Source organism: Grus americana, chromosome 2, assembly GCF_028858705.1.
Source record: "Grus americana isolate bGruAme1 chromosome 2, bGruAme1.mat, whole genome shotgun sequence".
NCBI lineage: Eukaryota > Metazoa > Chordata > Aves > Gruiformes > Gruidae > Grus > Grus americana.
The window spans coordinates 19645800-19668749 of record NC_072853.1 but is presented as its reverse complement, the minus strand read 5'-3'; the positions used below and the strand labels follow the sequence as shown (position 1 = coordinate 19668749).

At 43.6% G+C, this 22950-nt stretch overlaps 1 protein-coding gene across 7 annotated transcripts in view; it reads right to left on the bottom strand.

Annotated features, from left to right (window-relative positions):
- Positions 1 to 17402, bottom strand: part of SYBU (syntabulin) — a 43202-nt gene extending 25800 nt beyond the window's left edge. For 3 of the 7 annotated variants that reach the window (XM_054815796.1, XM_054815800.1, XM_054815798.1), the window contains exons 1-3: positions 17229 to 17395; positions 16853 to 17042; positions 2215 to 2412 (exon numbers count right to left, since the gene is read on the bottom strand). In XM_054815796.1, coding sequence (XP_054671771.1) covers positions 2215 to 2412; positions 16853 to 17042; positions 17229 to 17255 — 415 coding nt within the window. In that variant the 5' untranslated portion in view covers positions 17256 to 17395. Of the gene's footprint in view, positions 1 to 2214; positions 2413 to 12976; positions 13194 to 16852; positions 17043 to 17228 lie in introns of those variants that run through there. The other 4 variants (XM_054815801.1, XM_054815799.1, XM_054815797.1 and 1 more) reach the window with 4 other exon arrangements.
- Between the last annotated feature and the right edge of the window lie 5548 nt (positions 17403 to 22950).

The following is a 22950-nucleotide window of genomic DNA, read 5'->3' as shown; positions in this document are numbered from 1 at the left end:
TGTGAGATATTTGGCAGGAGGAACGTAGAAGTAGTACTTTGCAAATCAGTGCCAGTTCCTGCTCTGATAGTTTTGATGGGTCTCAGGAGCGATACGCTTGAACTCTAGAGACAAGTTTTCCAACTTTAGAGATCAATCAGTGTGGAGGTACCAACAGCTACAGAATGACCCACCTACTAGAATACCTAAATAACGTAAACTGAATCTGTTCAAAGACTTGAAATAATACCATCAACTAAAATGAAGACGACTTCTGACTATTACTGCAAAAGGCTAATACCTTGATATTATAGGTCAGTTTAAGTGTAATGATCAAAAACAATGAAGTAATTTATTGAAACAAGAGCTTAACTCTTTTCTGTATATATAGAGCATAACTCTTTGTGTATAGGATTCTTCAGTAGAAAAAAATCTTTCAAAATTCTTTATCCGCATTTTGCTAAGATAAATTCATATTCGCAGACAAAATGGTTGTGGTAGCCATGGCTGCAGATTTGACTGTAATACACCATATTCACTGCATTCTGCCTGCATTAGATTCCTTGATTTTAATGGAACACAAAACAAACCTGGAAAAAATATTATCTATCATCCATTATTCAGTGCAATGAGAGACTGGGAACACTCAAGTAACACGGTGCTATGAAATGAGGTGAAGAACTTGCAGGGATAGTGGTAAATCAGATTTAATCAGCCCTTTCAATGACCAAAACAGTGAAGAATTTTTGCAACAGATTCGCTACTGTTTCTGGATTAAACATGGAGCTGTAAATCTGAGCTGGCTCCTCATGGAAGTATCTAAATTGCTTCCAGAGGTAAAATGACTCTGGAAACATGTCCTGGTTTTGGATGAGATGATAGAGTTAATTTTCTTCCTAGTAGCTAGCATAGTGCTGTGGTTTGGATTTAGTATGAGAATAATGTTGAGAACACTGATGTTTTTAGTTGTTGCTAGGCAGTTGTAGTGCCTACACCAAGTCAAGGACTTTTCAGCTTCTCACGCCCTGCCAGGTGCACCAGAAGCTGGGAGAGCACAGCCAGGACAGCTGGCCCAGGCTGCCCACAGGGATATTCCCTGCCATAGAACGTCGTGCTCCAGATATAACTGATGAGGCTAGCGGGGAGGTGGGATCACTGCTTGAAGCAGACTGGGCATCAGGACTTTTTTTTCTCTTCTGCATGTGGTGGGCAATTGCATTTGTGCATCACTTGTTTTATATATTATTATTACTATTAATATATAATTATAATTAATAATAATGTTATGACTATTATTATTCTCTTCCTTTGTTATCCTATTAAACTGTCTTTATCTCAACCCACAAGGTTTTTTTGTGCTTGGTTTTGGGTTTTTTCCATTCTCCTCGCCATCCCCTTGTGCTTAGTTACTGGTGGGGGTTAAACCACGACAAAATTGTATAGCCAGGAGGTACCTGAGCTCATAAACCACGTCAGTTCTGCAGCTGGCTCTGTACAGGGTCAAAACCCTCTCTTTCTCCATGATTAATTAAATAAGAGCACAAACATCCTGACTATCTGTAATCAAGAGCTGCCTGTACATGAAACACAAAAACATTTTATATCTACTCATTAAAATTACAGCAGCCAATGACACACCAGGATATTTAGTCTTAGATGTGCGACAAGCAGGTGCTGATTTACTTGGTGGTCTGAGGTGGCCCATTGGCCTGAGGCAATGGGAGACACGCTCTCAAATCAGCCAATGCAGTATGGACCTACATCCGCCTAACGCCCACATGTAGGCTGCCCGTTATCTTGCCTTGGTTTGACATGTTCTGTCTCCAGAGCTATCACAGCCTGGCGGTGTCCACCAATAAATCTCAAGATCTGTATCAGAAGATTATAATTCTTTGCTTTGATACTAAGAGTCATTGATCTTTGGCCAGTGAAATAGGTATACAATTACCATGAAATAGGATAACATCCATTTCAGTTGTTATTTGACGTCACCATCGAGCCTCATAAAAGAAAGTGCAGATGTCAATTAATTATATTTCCATGAAAAAGTTAATACCGGTAGTGTTTTCAAATCTTGCAGGTGGCTCCATAGAAAGAACCCAACTACTTTTTTTATTTACTATCAGCATTAGTGGTATCACAGCCAGCACAACACAATGCATGTAGACACCTATAGATGTACTAGTCAATTAGAAAGTGTAATTAAAGAAATGAAATTAACTATATTATACTCACCGGGCTTTACAAGGCTTGTCTTTGTCTCCTTCTTATATCGAGCCAGCTGCGGGTTCCCTTCACTCATTGTCCCTGGACTGAATTTCTTCCTGGAGAAGTCTCCATCGCTACCAGTGCAAAAACTGATTGGACTGTTTCCAGCATCAGAAGGAGTCTTAACTGGAGATACTGACTGGCTACTAGGACAGCCAGTGTCATCTGAAGAGAAAAGGGAAAACATCAAAATTTCTAACTAATAAGTACATGAACATTAGCAGAATTTTAAAAAAAAGAATGTTTGGACTACAACTGTTTACAGTCAGTTACTCAATATGCACAACCTTGGTGAGAAGCTATTAGTTTCTCCCATTTTGTGAAGAAGTCTTGGATACCTTATGGCAGACTAAAATGGCCAAGTGCTTGTTTCACTAAGTCTGACAAAACACGCCATCAGGGGCTACATAATGAAAACTCAGATCTAAGGTAAATTCTTTTGACTTAGCTAGGTTAGGGAATATTATGGCACGAAGAAATGCACATAAGACACAAGAATGGCTTGTGTAGTGCACACCGGATGAAAAGCAAGCATGAGCCACATGCTCTCATTCAAAGTATGTTCCTACCTGAACAAGTGAATAACCTACAGCCCATATGCACAAAGTCAGGATTTTCATTTAACTGGAATCAAAAAAGGTTTCTCAAAATTGTTTTTCCTTTTAAAGCAACCATGATCACAGAGCTCATCCATTCTTGACAAGCGGCTGTGAGATACCTGGTTCTGAAGAGGGTGCGTTATACACAGACTGCTTTTGTTTAAAGCAAAACTCCTCTTGAGGGCACACCAGCGCTTCATGGCATCAGCAGCACCTTGGGAACAGACCCGCATTCCTGACCTCCAGGAGTACAAACACTCCAGCTCTAAACAATAAATGCAAAGTACGAAGTCTGAGTCCAGGTGAAATCCACATATCAAACACTCCCTTCATCTAATCACATCTCCTGTAATCTTGAGTAATCACAGCTTCCCTAAAAGTCATGGTGGTTTTAGAGATACACAACAAAAACAAACGAGCTACTCTGACACTGGGAAGCCTTTAATATTTACTCTCCTGGAGAAATGTAATTGTTTGTTCTTTCCCAGGACAAAATGAAAGCTGCCATCTTAATTATGCAACTGCACTCTGCTCCCGGTGCATTATCTTTACCTAACATGAAACTCAAAGAGGTACCTGCAACTGAGCCAAATAATTTGCATGACCATATTGCACTTGCCACTTCCACCCTGTTCATAATTTAGGTCAAGCCTGATCTTGCAATGACCTTTACATGGGCAGACTGTTTAAAAAGTCAGTGTATGACTGTACATTTATGAGGCAAAAAGAACACCCCATAACTATATAAACCCCTTCCCGCCCACCTCCCCTCTGCAGGGAAGAGCAGCTTTTGCTATTGTTAACTATAGGCTCCCTCAGTACGGTAAAACAACCTCAGCCTTTCATGTGAACCAGTTTTTCTCCGTGCCTGGCCAGTGACTCCACCTTCACCTATTTGTTCCAATGTTCTGCTTCTCATTTCTCCATGTCCTGCCTCCAATGCTGAGCAAGGTACCTAAAGGTGCTGACTGTCCAAAGCACGCTATATGCACCAGCACGCAACAGCAGCCAGCAGCCTGAGGTGTTGCTGCCTCGGCCTCTGCAAACCACCAGACGTGGTGCCAAGCCACGGGGGCAGCCCAGCCTCCTGCCAGAATTACCTCCTGAGGCACAGAGGGCAGTAACGGTGCAATGCACCTAATCCAGCTTAATCGTCTTGGATTCCTTCAAACCAGCTCAATTCAGCCTACAAGCATCTCCTTTTGCCATCTTGCTGCTGCCTTTTGCAACTCAGAATTAGTTCCTAGAAAAATAACGGGAAAAACAAGAGTGCTAATAAGGTTTTCAGCCCAGCCCCACATTCATCCTGACTAAAACAGGATTGTTGCCCGCAGGATTTTTAGTTTACTTTTTATCCTTTCCATTCCCATCGACATCACAACATAACTCAACACAGGGAGGAGAGAAGGCGGCAATTTCCTGCCCAATCAGCACCCATTTCCTTTTCTCAAGGGTTCAGAGTCTCTTCTGCAGGCTGGATGAACACTGCTGTGGTGGGTTGACCCTGGCTGGGGGCCAGGTGCCCACCAGAGCCACTCTCTCACTCCCCTCACTCACTAGACAGGGGAGAAAAGGTATAACGAAAAGCTTGTAGGTCGAGATAAGGACAGGGAGAGATCACTCACTAATTATCGTCATGAGCAAAACAGACCGAACTTAGAGAGGGAATTCATCTAATTTATTACTAAGCAAAACAGAGTAGAGGAATGAGAAAATAAAATCAACTCTTAAAACACCTCCCCCCACCCCTCCCATCTTCCCGGGCTCAACTTCACTCCCGGCTTCAACCTCCTCCCCCTCAGCGGCACAGGGGGACGGGGAATGGGGGTTACGGTCAGTTCAGCACACGTTGTCTCTGCCGCTTCTTCATCCTCAGGGGGAGGACTCCTCTCATCGTTCCCCTGCTCCAGCATGGAGTCCCTCTCACGGGAGACAGTCCTTCACGAACTGCTGCAACGTGAGTCTCTCCCACGGGCTACAGTCCTTCACGAACTGCTGCAGTGTGGTCTCTCCCACAGGGTGTAGACCTTCAGGAGCAAACTGCTCCAGCGTGTGGTCCCCCATGGGGTCACAAGTCCTGCCAGCAAACCTGCCCTGGTGTGGGCTTGTCTCTCCATGGGGCCACAGATCCTGCAGGAGCCTGCTCCAGCGTGGGCCTCCCATGGGGTCACAGCCTCCTTCAGGTGCCTCCACCTGCTCCACGGGCTGCAGGTGGAATCTCTACACCCCCTCATCCTTCCTCCATGGGCTGCAGGGGGACAGCCTGCTTCACCATGGTCTTCACCACAGGCTGCAGGGGGATCTCTGCTCCGGCGCCTGGAGCACCTCCTCCCCCTCCATCTGCACTGACCTTGGTGTCTGCAGAGTTTCTTACATCTTCTCACTCCTCTCTCCGGCTGCAAAAGCTCTCTCTCACTGTTTTTTTCCTTCTTAAATATGTTATCACAGAGGCATTGATGGGCTTGGCCTTGCCCAGGAGCGGGTCCGTCTTGGAGCATTGGCTCTATCAGACACAGGGGGAGCTTCTAGCAGCTTCTCACAGAAGCCACCCCTGTAGCCCCCCCTGCTACCAAAACCTTGCCACGCAAACCCAACACAACTGCCTACAGGGCAGTGGATCAGCACGGCTGAGCGAGCGTTTTAATTGCATTTAAGCAGCTCCTTTAGCTATGTCCAAAGCACCTTCTCTTTAGAAGCACACAAACATTTATAATTAAATATATTCAGAAAAAAGTGCAGGTTCATGAAGTTTATTTTTAATTATGACCTTTCAACTTAGACTTCTCTCTATGTGGCACTATTTTCAAAACTTTGTGGGTTTTTTTAAAAAAAAGACAAGAAACTATTTTCTTCATCTCTCCACCAATAAAATCACTGCAATACCTGCACAGGTTCTAAGACCTCACAGATGTGTTTTATATGGGAGACTTTATGTACAAATAACTCCCAAAGCTATAGAGATGCTACCTGGGAGAACCTCAGGAGCTGATAAAACCTTTAAACAATGAAAGAACTAAACTACAGTGTTAAGAATTCGGGCATTAAAACCCCCAAATATGTAAAACTAAGTGCAATGAGGAAATAGGCTAGCTAAAAAAAGTATATTACAAAGATAACTATTTTAATTACTATCGCCCCACCATGGCCTCTGCTATCACACTGGTGACACTGTATGATCAGATTATGTCGTATCTACATATCCTTGTTTTACCCTTAAGGACTTCAGTTTTCATTGCAATGGGGCATCTGTTAAGGACCAGATGAGCCTGGCACAAAGCACAGCAGCTCTTCTCTACCCATACCACTTGTGATCTTAGGCACACTAATAACAGGTGAGCATTCCCACTACAGCTGAAGTAAATGAATGATTTTATTGCACTCACTCTCCTCTGATTGTTTGTTATTTTTTATATAATGTATAACTTCTACTCCTTCTACCTAATATTAGCCAGAAATGTGAACAAAATCATAAATTTTCCAAATCTAGGGCAAGCTGCAGAGAAACATTTTTTCTCTGTCAGCTTTCTGCAGTGCCTTTTGAATAATCAAAATGTTTACTATCACAGAAGGGAACAGCTGCATACGAAATGCTGGTGCTCACCACCAAGGCAAGCAAAGCTCTGCTGTATGCTGGGGGGGATCCACCTCCCAGCCGACCTGCAGCTTACCCTTCTGGCACAAGGAAAAACCCTGGTGAACACTGAGGGGCTATCCAACTGCTCAGTGCGAGCCAAATTGCCTGCACTTATCTTCATTCTTCCCTGCTACTGAAGCCTTAAAGGGCTATTTAATTGTGTTTGATATTGTAGGTGAACAGAGGAGCAGCAGACTTCCCCGTGGACCCTGACTGTGCATCAAGCTGATGCCCGCTCGGTCCCGCAGACAGACGGACTGCCCGCCCTGCTCACGGCCGCAGCAAACGCCTCTGCTCCTCGTCCGCAAGAGGAAGGATGCAACCGCGGCAGTGGGGGTTCAGTATTTCCCACAGACCTGCAGGCTCCTCCAAAACCCCGCTGACAACTCTGATGGAAGGAGGTGAAGACCTCCACCTGCCCAGAAATGGGCCAAGATAAGGAATCTATCTCCAAAGTAGGCAGTGGGGTAACAGGAGCAGACGAGCCCATGATGGGATTCACTTTCTGCTGAAAAAAAAGTGAATCTAGTTTTCAGCAAGGTCAATTAAGGATTCAGTCCTACAACTCAGCCAGAGTTTTGCCCCAGTAAGGATCCCATGAATACAGACAGACTTGATTTACCTTCTCAGGCACGCGAGCATCATGAAAATGGAAGAGAGAAAGGTGGCAAATTCTGCTGTGAAAGTCCATAGTTCTGATCTTGCCTGTATTATTTACTTGCACAAGAGGGAAAAACACATGAATTTATAACACAAGGCATTCATTGCTTTTTTTAGCAATATTCATGGTGTCTTTTTTCACAGTGGCCTCCTAAGAGCGTTCTGGGAGTAGACTTTCCCTTTGAACATCAGCTGGATTTCATCACTGAAACTCTACGTCCAACCCCTCTCCCAGATCAGACACGCTTGCCAAGTTTCAAAGCCAAGCACGGGATAGTGTCTCCTCAAACAAACAATCAGGGAAGTTGCTCAGAGCACTCTGACATTTGCATGCACTGACTAGCTTTCAAATAGTAAAGTCAAAGTATAAACAACAGTGTTAAAGATAATAATACTCTAGCAGCTGACAAAAATATTGTTCTCATAGACTCTAAGGCCATATGTTGTGACTTGATAATTTTCTCTGGTTTTCTGGGCACAGACACTTTAGAAGATTCACTGGAATATGCCTTAGAGCGTTCTTTAGAAAAATACTGCCTTTTCCTGAAGACTTCAAGAAAAACTGAATTTACAACCTCCTTATATAATCCTTCCAAATAATTAATGATGCTCTTGCTGAGGAACCACTGACTTATTTCTACTTTCACTCCCAGCTGCCAGATCTAGTTATGCACTTTTATGAGTCTGAACTGTCCATCCCCTACCCAATCCATTGTCCCACTTTCATCTTCTCTTAAGGTTCCCTTGACCAATGTTCAGGCTGTACCTACTCTGTAGTTGCACTAGGAAATGTGGATTCCAGAATTAAACATGGGCCTCTAATGAACTTTTACCAGTTCCGTGTACGGAGGCAAAAAACCTGTTTCCTGAGTTTTCCTAATGGCTCTCTTTCCATTCCTCCCAGGATCTGTTAGTCCGGGTAGCCACAGCTCTGCCAGGATGGCACACTGCGAGCTGGCTATTGACAGTGAACCACCAAGGGTATTTCAGAATTTTTCAGGATAATCTCCCAATCTGCTTGTGTCCTCCACATTTTTGATCCCCTACGTGTGGCTTTGGTCTTCTTTTTTGTGACTGGTCTCATAGCACAGGGGTGTTTTATGCGTTAATGAAAATTTCTGACAGACACCAAAGGGAATAGATCACTAGCTTCCACATGCTAAGGATTCTTCTGTTTTAAATCAAGAGAAAGAGGCTCCTCTGAACGGTGAGTCAGAACAACAGCCCAATTTAGGCTTCTCCAGTCATCCCATGACTGAGTCATTGTCTGGAGCACCTCATCTCTTTCCATTGACTAGCAGAACCACCGTTCTGACTTGGGCAGCTGAACTGGTGAGGTGTAAGGGCTCACCGCCCAGTCAGAAAACATTGCTAATGGGAGATTCATGATATCATTATGGAACAACTGGGCAACACAAAGGACCACAGCAAAAGCAGCAGGATGAAACATAATAGTATAAAATGAGTAGTAGACATAGAAAGACAGATGTGGAGCATATTCTCATGCACACCATCAGGCTCTCAATAAGCAGGAGTCTAAGTCCTACCTCATCACGACACTGAATGGTCTTCTGGAGGCACCCTCACCTGCCCAGCAACGATTTAGGGAGCACAGTTGAAGCTAAGAAGTGTGAATATTCTCCTCAGCCGCTATTTGTACTAAAACATTTCATTTTTACTGCAGCCATTCTAGTAGGTGATTTTATGTACTCTAGAAGATTAGTCATTTGCTACAAACAATCTGTCACCTGCAAACCTGTAAAATCACACAGACTGTTGAAAAAAAAAAAAGTAATGACTTCACTAAAAGTCCTGTAACTGCTACTAGTTTTGGTCCTTTTGATCAATCCTAAACTAATTTTACAGCTATTTTTAAGATCTGTTGGGGTTGATATTTAATAAAATTAATCAGAATATCATGTGCTTGTGAGGCAAGTGTCTTACCAGAAGTCAAGCACATTAAAGCAAAGCAGAAGAACAACCAAAACTATAGCTCTGTCAGGAAAAGAGAGGAGGTTTATTTGACAAGGCCTACTTATACAAAATCCTGCTAAGCAAATTAATTCCACATCAAATCTCTATGTCTCTGCAGACAGAACTTGAATTAACCATGCTCCATTTTGCCTGTGAACGAAGGCAGGCTAGCAGCTCCATCACTCCCTGAGGTCACCTAGAGAGGATGTGCAAACTCTTGTCCTTGAAGGTTTTCCAGGCTTGGACAGACAAAGCCATGGCTGAGGTGATGTAGTGCTGGAAACACTCCTGCTTCAACAATGAGGCTACAACCTACAAGCTTAGGATCATACTTCTCTTTTACGTTTTTTAGATATTCCACAGCTGGGAACCACCCTGTTTTTCCCAGTCCATCTCTCAAGTTGGAACTACTGATTTTAATTTTCTAGTCATAAAATCTAACCCAGTAGTGAATTAAGTAAAATCAACACTAAACATCATCAACTCCTTCTGACAGTTACTGAGGTTCCTATCATTAGTATACAGGCAACTTTACACCTGTTCCTCACCACCCCCTTTGACCTTGCTTCCGTCATACCCAGAGGCTGACCACTAATGGTCACTACTGAAAATTTAGTATGGAAGCCGCTCACTGAATTTGGCAAGAGGTCCTCTCTGGTCGCTCACAGCATGGCATAAATGGTGGCAGGCTCATATTGTGTAGAAGAGGTGAGAGGAAGGTGAAAGAAGATGGACTGACCCACTCCTAGACCTTGGGCATCTTTTACCATGCAGTATTTCCCATAAACATGTCCTTAAAAGCATCAGCTCTTGACAATAGCTAAGTTACAGAGAAGCAGCAAATTTTAATTGACTTTGGCTGCAAACAATGCCTCTACTAATCTTCCTTCTATTTGAACATTTCACTAATAAGCAGGACTGATGTAGTTCTGGGAAACCATCTGAAAAAAGGACCATATAATTGTGGTTTACTGGCTTTGTCATTACATTTATAGTACCACTAATGGTATTAGTATTACAGAACAAAAGCATCAAAGCTTTTGTAAAACTATCAATAAAAATAATACTGTTACCAGGAGAGCGCTGTGGTCAGGAACAGCACAGCTGCTAGAGTTCTGATATCACATCACAGATAACATTTGGACAAGGGGTTTAAGATGATAAAGGACTGAAAATCTATTATTTGAAAATTTTAAAGAAAAGTTTTAACTAAAGGTCAGAAGAGGAAAGAGACTGAAAAAGAGACAAGAGTTTTGACTGTTAGGCAGGTTTGTTTAAACACTTTAGTAGACCTCAGTAACCTCTTCTGAGGCCAACAGCTGGAAGTGGAGCCACTGCTGCTGCCTCAGGTGGGAGAGCCTTGACTACATCAAGTGTAAAAAATATAACCCATTTCATATCAACAATATGTGAAATGTATGTATATATCGATAGGTTTCTCTGTGTGGTTTTACGTGCTTAATCCAGTTACGTAGCAAAGGAATATAAATATCCTATGCAATTTTGAAGGTACCATTTTTGGAAATAAAAATAGACCACACAGAAATTGTACCTGTTCCTCAGATGGCATAACATGTTCTATTCCTTCATCCTCATATAGCTCTGCCTCCATGGCTGACAGCATATCACTGTGACCCTCACAGTTTACCTTCTAATGATGCTTGGAAACCACATATGTTCTAGCCATTGTTGTTTTATGCATTCTATTTTTATTTTTTTTTTATTGCCACCAAACCCAGACTGGCACTTTGCATCACCACAGAACTCACGCGCTATATTTGGTCATACATATATGTCAAAACACTGTTCCAGAATTTCAAGGATGTATATTAACCCTATAAATGTAGGGTTAAAACCGGTCATGTAGAATTTAAGATATCAAGATTCTCTTTTAATAAAAAAAGAAAGACTTCTGATTAAAGGTTCATTTCTGCTACAAGTTGTGATGTTCTTCAGTATGCATGGCAACATTCAACTCAATAGAAAACTGCATGAAAAACACTTTAAAAGTATTAGATTATGCATTGGTGGTGAAGAAAACACACGATACAGTTTAGAATTCAGTCCGTAGTGCACAGCAAGCTGCGACAAACAGGGTAGTGGAAAGGGTGAGGTACTGACTGTTCTCAGGACAAAATGTGCCAGAGACAATGTGAACTCTTCTACTGACCTCAGGAGGCTCTGGGTCAGGCTTTAAAGGTTCACAGTGCTGACAGACACAGAAAAACGTGACAACAAACATTCAAAAGGTCAAATATTTTGGCTTCCAGATGTTGTTGTGTGGCACAGGAACAAAAGGACCGTTACTCTGTAAGAGGGGATAAATAGTGAAGTAGAAAGGGAAGCAGGGAAAGGCCAAAAACTGAGGAACGGGCAGGCTTTGCTCTTTAGTACCTAGGCACTTTTCTCATTTCCATGTTTGGAACAGATCTCTGCGCCGCAGAAACAGAACTGGTGGTTAACAACATGAAGCAATAATAAATTATTGCACGTAAGCCGGCCCAGCAGGAAATTCTCCAGGGAAGCAGCAGTGAGAAAAGGAAGCATGTCACCAGTGTCACCCTTGTGCAAAGGCCATATGTGCATTTTTGAAAGCAGATTTTGTTTTAACATTTTTGTAAATTAATATCACAGTCATTACTGAACTGCCTTACAGAGTGCTGCAAACAAATGTGCCAGAGAAGACCTCCACCACAGAAGTCTGAAAAAATGGGAAAAAGACTGTGGAAAAGCATAACATAAAGGACTGCAGGAAAGAGAAGCTAACTTTCAGTATCACATACTTGAGCACTTTTAAGCGTATCTCTTTGATTCAGTAACTCAGGCTGAAAAAACAACAAATAAACCAGTAAGGAACTATTTAAACAAAATATTTCTTCTTACAACAAGAAACAAGAAGAATGGCAGAGCTCACTGTTTCCCTAATAACACAGATATATGTACATACATATAGACATACGTAAATAGTAGAGGTAATTATTTTCAGTAATTCATAATAATTCTCCAGCCTCAATCTGTTGATTTGTTAAAATACTCAAAATTTATTTTCCTCTATCTTTTTCTATTCAGAAATATATATTTAACTACACACACTTTAATAGTGTCGCCTCCAAGGCTAGATGGTTTACAATAAAACCTAATTCAGTGCTCTAGCAAAGAAATTATTTACCGGAGTGTGAGGAGGTACAGCATTTCGTCCAGTAACACCCATACAATGCTTCTCCTCTGATCTGTGGCTAGCAATATGGATAGCGCATTCACATTGACTTTCATAAGCCTGCCTAAAGCCTATGTGCTTTTTTTCGCACTGCAAACTCAGCCCCAGCATCCATCAACAGCTGGGCCAGTTGATAAATAATCTCCGAGTTCAAGGGGACCGTGCACAGGAGCAAGTGAGCAGGGCACAGTAACACGGAGATTCCTGTCGCAGCACTGGCACCCCAGGGCTTACAGAGCAGCCGCGGTACCAGAGCACCCTTATTGTGCCATGCATGTAAATAGCAAGACTTTAAAAAAAATTTTTACACCAGAAAAGAGCAAGTTATGAAATAAGCACTGAACCCAGACCTCGAAATTTGAAAGAAAAAGCAAAAAAGAAGCTTCGAGTCATTTGTGTGAAAACTTTGTTGGAGTGAGTCACAATCATTCATCTACCGAGCCACCGCTGTTTTTCAATGGCCTGTAGTACTATGCAGTCTAGTTAAAAAGGCGGCTTGCAGGTAAGCCCAAGTAAAGAAGAACCATTTGCTATGGGAATAAAACAGGTCCTCTGGCTCATAAAGTCTTTTGCTGAACTGATTATTAAATGCACAAGTGCTTCCTGCAAAGCTGCATCTCGGTTAGCAAAGCACCGCTGCATTACCTGCAGAAATTCAGGCGGCTGGCTCCGGAAGAAAGGCTGAAGGAAAGCCTGGGCGTCGTTAGGAAGGCAGCATGTAACAACTCTTCTTCATAAGGAGAAATTTAAAAGCTGAGCTATTCAGAGGCAAAAACTAGGAAAAAAACGTATATCCCAAACTAGCTTCCTTTGAAAATGAAACGCTAAACAGACTGTTACTGAGCTTAGCATGTCCAGGCTGTCTTCGATCCAATGCGCAACTGGCTTGCTATCAAAAGTACGTGTACACAAAAATGAAGGCTAACGCCCCGCCCTAAGTGTCTTATTTCTTACAAGGCGAACGCTGTAACTGGGGTTACAGCAGCCCCGCAGCCGCTCTGCTGTGGACCCGTGAGCGGACGATTTGTTCGCGATGTTTAAAACCGCGCTCTCCTCCCCACTGACCAGGTAAGCGCATGCAGCCGCTTCAAAGCGAAGTGCAACTTATGAGGAAAACACGCATGACACGGGAAAACGCTCGCTAGCAGCTGAGCCAGACGGAAGCTGCTGGGAGAGTGTTTTTTCATCGTTTGACATCATATGAGTTCTGTGGCTGACATCCAAGCCGAAGGAGGGCAGCGGCTGAAGGAAGAGAAGAGCTCCTGTATCAAATGACAAACAGGACCCCAGATGCGCTAAGATTTTAAGGAAGAATTGCGCACGGTGAATACTGATATAAAGGCTCGGCTTCCCTACGCAACATCCAGAGAGCATCCATGTTCACTTGGCAGAAACCAAGAATATTAAAAACACATTTTGTCAGGAATATCACAGATAAGATTAACAGCTTCACTGTGTTTCATAGAGACTTACAAACCAAAACCGACGTAAAGTCAGTTACAGGTAATTGACCAACACGATCAACTGAGTCTCTGATCAAGTCGCACGAGACAAAGAGGGTGCTGATCACACAAATTTAAAACTTAGCTCAGCTCGAACTAACAACTTCTGCAACAGAAACTAAGCATTAAAAAACAGCGTCTCTTGTCTGTTGCCAAGAGGTATTTGTTGCTGTTGCCACCGTGCTCGCAGCACTGCTGGTTCCCAAAGGTTCCCCCTACCTAAACCAACGTCAACGATACCTGGAAGACCCGACTGCTCTTATTTAGAGAGAAAGAAGAACTCCAAGCCTTCACTTATGCTTTGGGACCAACGTAAGCACCCAGGGAAAATGGACAACCTCAGACGCTCTAGGGAATCAAGCAGGAAATACATATTTAAATGGATGAGGAAAAAAAAAATCATTTCTATTGGGGGAAAAAAAATCTACTGATCATAACACTCGGTGCCAATGATAAAGGAAGAAAGGTAGAGAGCAACTTGTCAAGAGAAGGGTAAGGAGGAAAGGAATTATTCCAGGGGTCAATTCACACTATCTGCTGCTTATCAAGAACCTTTTGGAGTTTAATGCTCCAAAGCAGTTACAAAAACCACATGAATCCAAATGCCCATGAACTTTTTCATACTGCCAGCACACTATCGTTCATCATATTATTCATCTGGTCACCTCTTCCAAATTTATTACTTGCTAATTTTAAATACGCTTTCTGCACACACCACTTCTCAGCGAAGATGGTAAGTACCTAGCCAGGCACGTGGAGAGGCAGGTTAGAGGCTGCAGACCCTCCACTCACCTCTCCACGCCACTCTCTGCCATCCCCTCCCCAGAAACAGGAACCAGCAGCCACCTGCTGCCGCCAGGGAAATTAAATCTAAATTAGACATACCATGATAAGGAAGGATCGTAAGCGGAAGACAGGGAAGAGATGTCAGAGAATGAGGAAATCAAGCCAGTGACTGTTGTCACACCTGCATCACAGTGAAAGCCCATCAAACCTGTCAACACCACAACCACCTACAGGGACGGAGGAGAGTGCCGTGGCTGATCCTTGGCTGCGTAAGGTTTGAAGACTCACAGCAGTCAGTCTGGGTAGTCCGTACCTGTCTGGGTGCTGCAGGCAGCTTGAGAAGCGCGAAGATCTCATGGGGAAAAAAATCAAACTAAATCAATGCAGCATTCATAGAAGAATAAAAGATGAATAAAGGAAATAAAAATATGACCAGTTCTTCTTAAGAGGCAGGTTAAGAGACCAGCATCACACTCTTGAGTACCTCTGTGAAAGGCGCCTTAAAACCGGCAAGCCATGAGATCAGACACACCCAGCATAACTACAAAGCTCTGCTGGGACTCAAGACACAGCCCATATAGTGCACCAGGACAGCAAGGGTATTACTTTGGCAGTTCTGTGTTGAGTAGATCTGAAGAATGTGATACAAACCCAAAAGATACCATAAAAGAGAATGTCAGTAACCAGGATGAAAGGCTTGTCAACGCACAGGGGAAAAAAACCAGGATAAAAAGCAGCCATTTGGGAGAGATCATAAAAATAATGTATTTCTAGAAAGCTTCAAAAGATTTTACTACTTTGTTTCTTACACGGCAACGGGCAAACTCAAACAGGTAAGGTGGAGGGGTTCAAATGGCATGGGAAAAAGACTTCAGCATTCTTGCAATCTATGTTGTTTAACGCTCTGCATTGTTCATTAAACAATAATCAAATAGATCATTCCAGTGAGCCTGAATTGCAAAATCTATCCAAGCTAAGAAGGAAATGGTAGACTCAAACATGCATATTGTATTCCTCATTTAGGAAAACTGACTGTTCTTGTACACAGTGTTCAATACACTGCTTTTTGTTAAATAATCTGACCCACTGTAGTGAAGACAAAAATAAATACGAGTGTTTCTGGCTGTTCTTGGGAAGACCTTTAGTAATTTAAATACTTTATGAACAAACAAAAAGGAAGTTCAGGAACTTGCTCTGATATTAACTGTTACAAAAATACTTATTATAATTCAGATTTTTAGTTAGACTGAGAATGTTATGCTCTCCAAAATACTATTAAAATTGAATTTTTAGTCCATCAAAATATCTTTAAAATTTCCACACACACAGAGCCCAAGGTGGTCATGATGCGACCCTCAATGCTGTTCTCTATGTGTATAATGTCATACATGGTGAAGAGTTTCACTGAATTAAAAGATTACTCACCACTAGTAGGTATCTGAGTCATTCGCTGCTAGTTGAGGGACTTAAATTGTGCTAAACTCTACACAGGAGAAATATTTAACATAACATAAAAAATCTCGTTTCAAGCTGTCCCTGACATAAAGGGATATACTAATTTTGAAGAGCAAATGACACTTTTATGGTCTGCGGTTGGAGAGCAGGAATTTACTTCTTGTATGTCACCTAGCCATTGCCTTCTCTATAGAGAAGACATCATGCCCAATTCACACCTGGCAACGTGCTTATCAGAAGACTGAATTCTCAGATAAACAAAACTCACTTCAATATGACAGTGAAAACTACACCTACATATTTTGTTCTGATTCATGCATGGAGTTCATTGTCAGAAAACTAAAAGGAATTGCAGTATTTGACCCATGTCCTATCCCCTTAATAGCAACTCCCCTGTTTTACAGACTCTCTGGCTTACTGGCTTTTAAGAATGCCTCAAACCCACGCTGCAGTTTTTAAGGCAAATCTTTCTCTTTAAAGCAACTATTCTGCCGCAGTAAAACCGCCAACTTTTTAGCGGCGGATAGCAGAACTTGAAATGGAAACATCTGGTGTCGCTTACAGACGTGTATTAAAAGAACAGATACTGGATTTCCCTGGAAAAATCAATGGTTGCCCTTCTTCATCTGCAAAGCGGGGATGCTCGATACGAGCCCGGCCCACGGATGCTGCGTCTGGGGGTGACAGCGAAGCCTCGGGGTCGGTGTGATGGGGCTCACCGTGACCCCCAGGGTGAGGACTGAGACGGGGGGGTGGTGGGGGTGTCTGTTTGCGGTACCTGAGCAGAAGCTGTTGCTGCTGACGGTCCTGCCTGAACACCCGGAGGAACTGGGCGGGTTGAACTCCCGGCTCTCCTCCTCCGAAAAAGGCGACTCGGAAGCTGGGGATACCTTCTGCTGCGGCCGGAGGACCAAGCGGGGGATGCGGCTGCGGGATATCTCCTTCTCCAGCTGCGTCTTCTGCTCCTGCTTGGGAAGGGACACCCCGGCGTCAGGGATCCCTCGGATGTGTCCTCCTCTTTCCACCATCCTGGCAGGGGCAGGCAAATCCCGGCCCCCCCCCGCCCCGGAGGGGCGGGGGGGGGCCGGGATTTGCCTGCCCCTGCCTCTCCTCGGTCCCCGCAGCCATCCCTGCCACCCATTCCCGGTCCTCACCTTGCTGCTGTCCCGCAGGGGCCCCATCTCTCTCCTCAATCACCGCGCAGCCGGGAACAGGCACCTGGCATGGGCGAGAAGGATGCGCTAAGCCGGGGTTTTTTTTTTTGCTGCTTCTGCTGCTTCTGCCGCTGCGGCGCTGGGGGTGGCGGAACCCGGGCCCGGCCCCGCCGCTCCCCGCCCCGACACGTGGTGCCGCCGCCGGCAGCGCCGCCGCGCCCGGAGCCGCCGTTACCGCCCGCCCCAAGGGCACCGAGCAGGTGCGGGGACGGGGACTCAGCCCTCTCCCCCCGCCCCTCGGCCGGTTCGGTGTCCCCGGGAGGCAGCAGCATCGCCTCGGCACCTCTGGCGGTGGGCTGCCCCCGGGAGGCAAGTTGCCTGCCCGCTGCCTGCCCGTGCTGCCTGCCCCTGGTCGTAAAGGGCTTGTAAGGAGCGTAAACATATTAAAATCTGTGTGTGCAGTTTTATAGATGGTACGCTGAGGCACCAAACCAGATACGTAACAGAGGGCAGATGTTACCAGTACAAATATGATAGATGTATAGCTATATAAATAGCAAAATGCGTCAGAATTTTTCTGCTCCTTATTATTCAGTGACAGCTTTTCACGGAACACGTAGAGGCATAAAAACTTACTTTATTCTCAGTCAATACATTGCATAGTGTATTTAATGATTGCATTGTCTCTCTTACCTTTCATCGCGGTAATTGCTGTTGACCCTCCTATTGATTAATGCACATGTGTTAACTTCGTTCCTCTGCTCCCCAGAGCGGGTCTACTTAAAAGACATGCATGTATTAGGGGGATCGCGATCTGGGCTGTATGTGTATCCACACAATGGGTGAAAAGGACTTCTTTTCCACAAAAAGGGTCATGAAATTCTCAACATGGAGCTCATTTGAGGTTCCACATAAAGAGGACTTGGTGAACTTGCAGTAGCTGTACTTTCAGCAGTAGTATTTTAGAGCAAAGATTTCCTTTGCATGTATGCTTCCTACAAAGGGCCCCAGTTTCTGTTGGGAACTTCTGTTTGCTATTACAGCGTAAATATTAAATACCGTCTCAAAAATAATTAAGAGCAAATGTGTCTTTTATGTGCAGTGCAGAGAACATACCATCAATAATAGGAAAGGTGATGCATTCATCTAGTCCTCGAAGAGGAAAGAGGACACTGGTGAGTACTGACACACTGATTGTTGCATATACAAAGAGTTATAATTACTAATTTATTAACCTCCAGTCAGGATTAGATCCATTACTTATGTAGAGCTCCAAGCTATGCTCTGCCAAAAAGATGATACCATCCTCCCCTGGCAGTGTCAAGACATCTATAATTCAAAGAAGTGAGATAGTTAACAGCTGAAAAAAATGCTTAAATTTCCTATATTAAAAATGCTGCATGCTTATAAGATATCTTCTAAGTACTGGAATATACCTTCCTGAGGCACAACAGAGCAGGAAGAATTCTGGACCTTTCCCTAATGCTTCAAGACTGTTTCCATGGAAAACAGAAGATTGCAAATCACGTATTTTAATGACAGAAATTTGCTCTTCCGTTCAGTAGAAACCAGGGCACCTGAGACCGTGGGCTTCTCCTGCAAGCTGCACGTGGCACGTGTGCGGTGGAAATTTCCCACCTACATTTACAAAGCTGTTGTACTGGTAGAAGGAGTAAGGAGAAGCTGTGCAGCAGCACTGCTATTGCCATAGTAACTCAGCTCAGAGTTGATGATGATGATTCAGTTGTCGGAGCCTGCTTTATCTTTTTCCATTTTGAGCTCAAATTTTTGCCTTGCTAAGAAACAAGATATGAAAAGTGAAGTCTTCGAGCTGCCTCAGGATTCGTAATGGAATGTGATTGCCTTTGATCTCCTCTCCTTTTTGCATAGCGATTTATAGCCGTATCATAGATCATAAAGCAATCATTAACTTTCAAGCATTTTTTTCCCCTCACAGTCCACACATATCTAATAAATATAGAGTAATTAAGTCACTTTTCAGCTTATTAAAATATTTTTACTGTGCACTAGTTAATCATCAGTACTGGGAGGAACACATACTTGGCATGGTCATGTGATATCACTCTTATACTCCTCTTGACATCTTTTACTAATCAGCAGCGTTGCTGTATTACCTATAAAACCCAATTTCATAACTAGCATGTAACTCGGAACAAAACCGTATTTGCTGAGGAAAGGGAAAATGTTATGCATTCATAAGGGCCTCAGAAAACCTCCAGAACACAGTATCTTCTTAGGCTTTTTCTTGCTCTACTCCCTCCTGAAAAATAGCAGCTCTCCAGGAAGCCACAGAGGGTTGCAGATTCAGCAGAAGCGCCTGGACTCCAGGAGCTGCCAGGGAAAGCTGGGCGCTGAGCCAGACCCTTGGGTTAGACCTTATGCTTTCCTGAAAGGGGAGCAAGGTACGTGAAGCAGTTTGTATTCCAGGCTTTGCTACCGAGATCCTCGCTCAGATGGAGTGCTCTTCCAGAAAATGTTGCGAGGGACAGAGGATGGGGTGAATTATAGCGGATCATCGAGTACGTTTTGCTGTTGCCTCTGCTCCTGTTCTGCTGCTCTCTAAACCTTCTCGGTGGGAGCGGGAATGGGGTTCTAATTCGGCAGAGTTTTGTTAGGCAGCCGTTAGCTGTGTCCTTTAGCGCAGAGACAAGGAACTCCGTGCATTGCTGCTTCCACAGCTGAACTGCTAAAAAAAAGCTTAACCTGATGTTTTTGCAAAGCTTTCTGTGAAGTTTGTTTTTGTAAGTTTATTTGTTCCATCTGATGGTACATTGTTTCTAGACATCTGCAAATGCTGTTTTCCAGTTTGCTTTCTTGCAGCATAGTATTTTTCTCATGAACTGCCGGAATAACAGCAGCAGAGAAGTCCAGTAAAGGTCCCAGAATCCTAATCACCTACCCAAATATCTCTGTTCAGAATCGGGCACTTCAGAATAGCAAGCAGGAAAAACCCCGTCCCCAGGAGAGAATCGCTTAGAGCGCAGCACTACATACCAGGGTACCTTTGCACCCTTCAGCACAAGAGGTTTATTCATGCTGCCAGCAGAGACCAAGTCTCAATTGAGACCTTCTCTGTGGTACAGCCTTGTACACAGCCTTTCTCATCCATGAATTTTCCTTCTTTTCTGTGCAGTAGTTCAGTTTCAGCAAGAAGGCTTCCGCTCCTAAGTCATTTTACGTTTGACCAGTCCCTCCCGGAGTGGGAGAAAGCAGGGCTTGGAGGAAGTCGGAGTGGCAAAAGGAGCAGAACCTGTAGTGTTTGTTTTCGGTTTTTGGTGTAATAATCAAAAGGCTGAACAGTGATTCCTGTTTTATGTGAATCCTCACTGAACACTCACCTTGTGCACCTGTGCTGGTTTTATGCTGTCATCATTCAGTAGTGTCGCATATACTTGCAAAATTTGACTTTGTGGGGAAGTGGCATGCTTCTGCGCTCAGTTTATCACCTGGAGGATGCTGGTCCAAAACCAGGCTGGCTCATTGCTCAGACCAGGACAGTTTCCAGTTTTGATAACACTGAACGCACTTGTGGACATTGGGGTGAAAACCAAAGAGTCACTTTGTGACCTGATGTTCATTAGGGTTAGGTGGCTTTCTCGCGAAGTTATTTTGGAGAGTTTTGGTGCCTAAATCTGTCTAAATTCAATCTTGGGTGGCTGAATTTTTCTTTTAGTTTTGGCACTGAAGTGCAAACAATTCCTTATACTGCTGCAGGACCATAGGCCAATTTTTGTTTTTGAATCCCATCTCATTCTGAGGTCAAAGGAAATGCTGAATGAGGCAGAAGGCAGGGCTGGGCCCCGTGATCCCGATGCTACATGATTTCATTAATGCAGGCACATAGCTGATAACGCTTCTGTCTCTGACCTACAGAGCATCTGTACTCTGCCAGCTGAGGCCTGTGATGCTTTCACATTTTTTTCTCATCCAAACCATGAGAGTGATGTTGAAATTAGGTTTTCAGAGTTTGGAAATGGGTAAACATTGGGAAGATTGTGAAAGCACATGAAGCTGGGGAAAGTGAAGGAAACACTAGAGATCATGAATATTAAAAAAAATTGACTTGGAGATCTTTAAACGTCTCCTTTCTAACAAAGTGATTAATATGTAATTTAGCAAGGAGAGTGAAAAACATTGCCAAGTATACAAGATGGTTCACTGGCAATTGTGTGTGTCAGTGTATTAGTAGGGATGGGACAGTTAGAAATGGTGGAGAAATTAGAACTTGGGGAATTAGAAGATTACAAATAAATCTACATTTAAAATGTCAGACACAAAATGCTTTTGCATAGAGATTATAGATATAAAATCAGTATAAAACACAATCAGATAAATGCAAAAATAGAGGAAAGCAAAAGGTGAAACAAATATTCATTGAATATGATATATATGTATTTAATATGCATGAATGCGACTTACACATTTCTTATTTTTGATGGGTGGTGGAAAATGGACACTTTGTCTGCCTTAGAAACCAGGTGTGCAATAGAATTAAAATCCAAGTGCAAGGCCCTGCACTTGGTTTGGGACAATCCCCAGTATCAGTACAGAATGGGGGATGAATGGATTGAGATCAGGCCTGTGGAGAAGGACTTGGGGGTACTGGTGGACGAAAAGCTCAACATGAGCCAACATGTGCGCTTGCAGCCCGGTATCCTGGGCTGCATCAAAAGAGGTGTGACCAGCAGGTCGAGGGAGGTGATCCTGCCCCTCTGCTCTGCTCTGGTGAGACCCCACCTGGAGTACTGCGTCCAGTTCTGGGGGCCCCAGTACAGGAGAGACATGGAGTTGTTGGAGAGAGTCCAGAGGAGGGCCACGAAGCTGATCAGAGGGCTGGAGCACCTCTCCTATGAGGACAGGCTGAGAGAGTTGGGGTTGTTCAGCCTGGAGAAGAGAAGGCTCCGGGGAGACCTTACTGTGGCACTTCAATAAAGGGAGTTTATAAGAAAGATAGAGGAGGGACTTTACCAAGGCCTGTAGTGACAGGACGAGGGGCAGCAGTTTTAAACTGAAAGAGGCCAGCTATAGATTGGACATAAGGAAGAAATTCTTTACTGTGAGGGTGGTGAGGCACTGGAACAGGTTGCTCTGAGAAGTTGCGGATGCCCCATCCCTGGAAGTTCTATGGGGCTTTGAGAAACCTGATCTAGTTGAAGATGTCCCTGCTGATGACAGGAGGATTGGAACTAGATGTTCTTTAGAGGTCCCTTCCAACCCAAACCATTCCATGTTTCAAAGATCTCCATTCTGATTGCCCTTAGTTCAAATGAGTTCAAATTCCCTGGGCAGAATAACACGCTGTAGTTTGTTTATCAAATGTGTTGATCCTGTTTTCCTACTCACATGGGTTGTATAACGTATCAGCATATCTCACTCAAACATTTCCCAAATGCTGAAAAGAACACCAGCTGGAACTAACCATTTTCCCAGCAATAGTTTACATTAGAGGTCTTCAGAGCATTACCTGAAAAATTCTCTCATCATCTTTAAGAAATACCAGAAAATGAGAGAAAGATGAGAAGACTATGAATATCATTATAATATCTGGAAAAGAGCAAAAGGGAAGCATTACTTCATGTCAGTCTGGGGCAAAATAAGAGAATAATTAATTTGGGACTCTGGCAACAGAAATCAGAGGTTAAAATATAACTAATAGCCATCAGGATGTCTTCATAGGAAGCATATCTTGTAAAAAGACTCA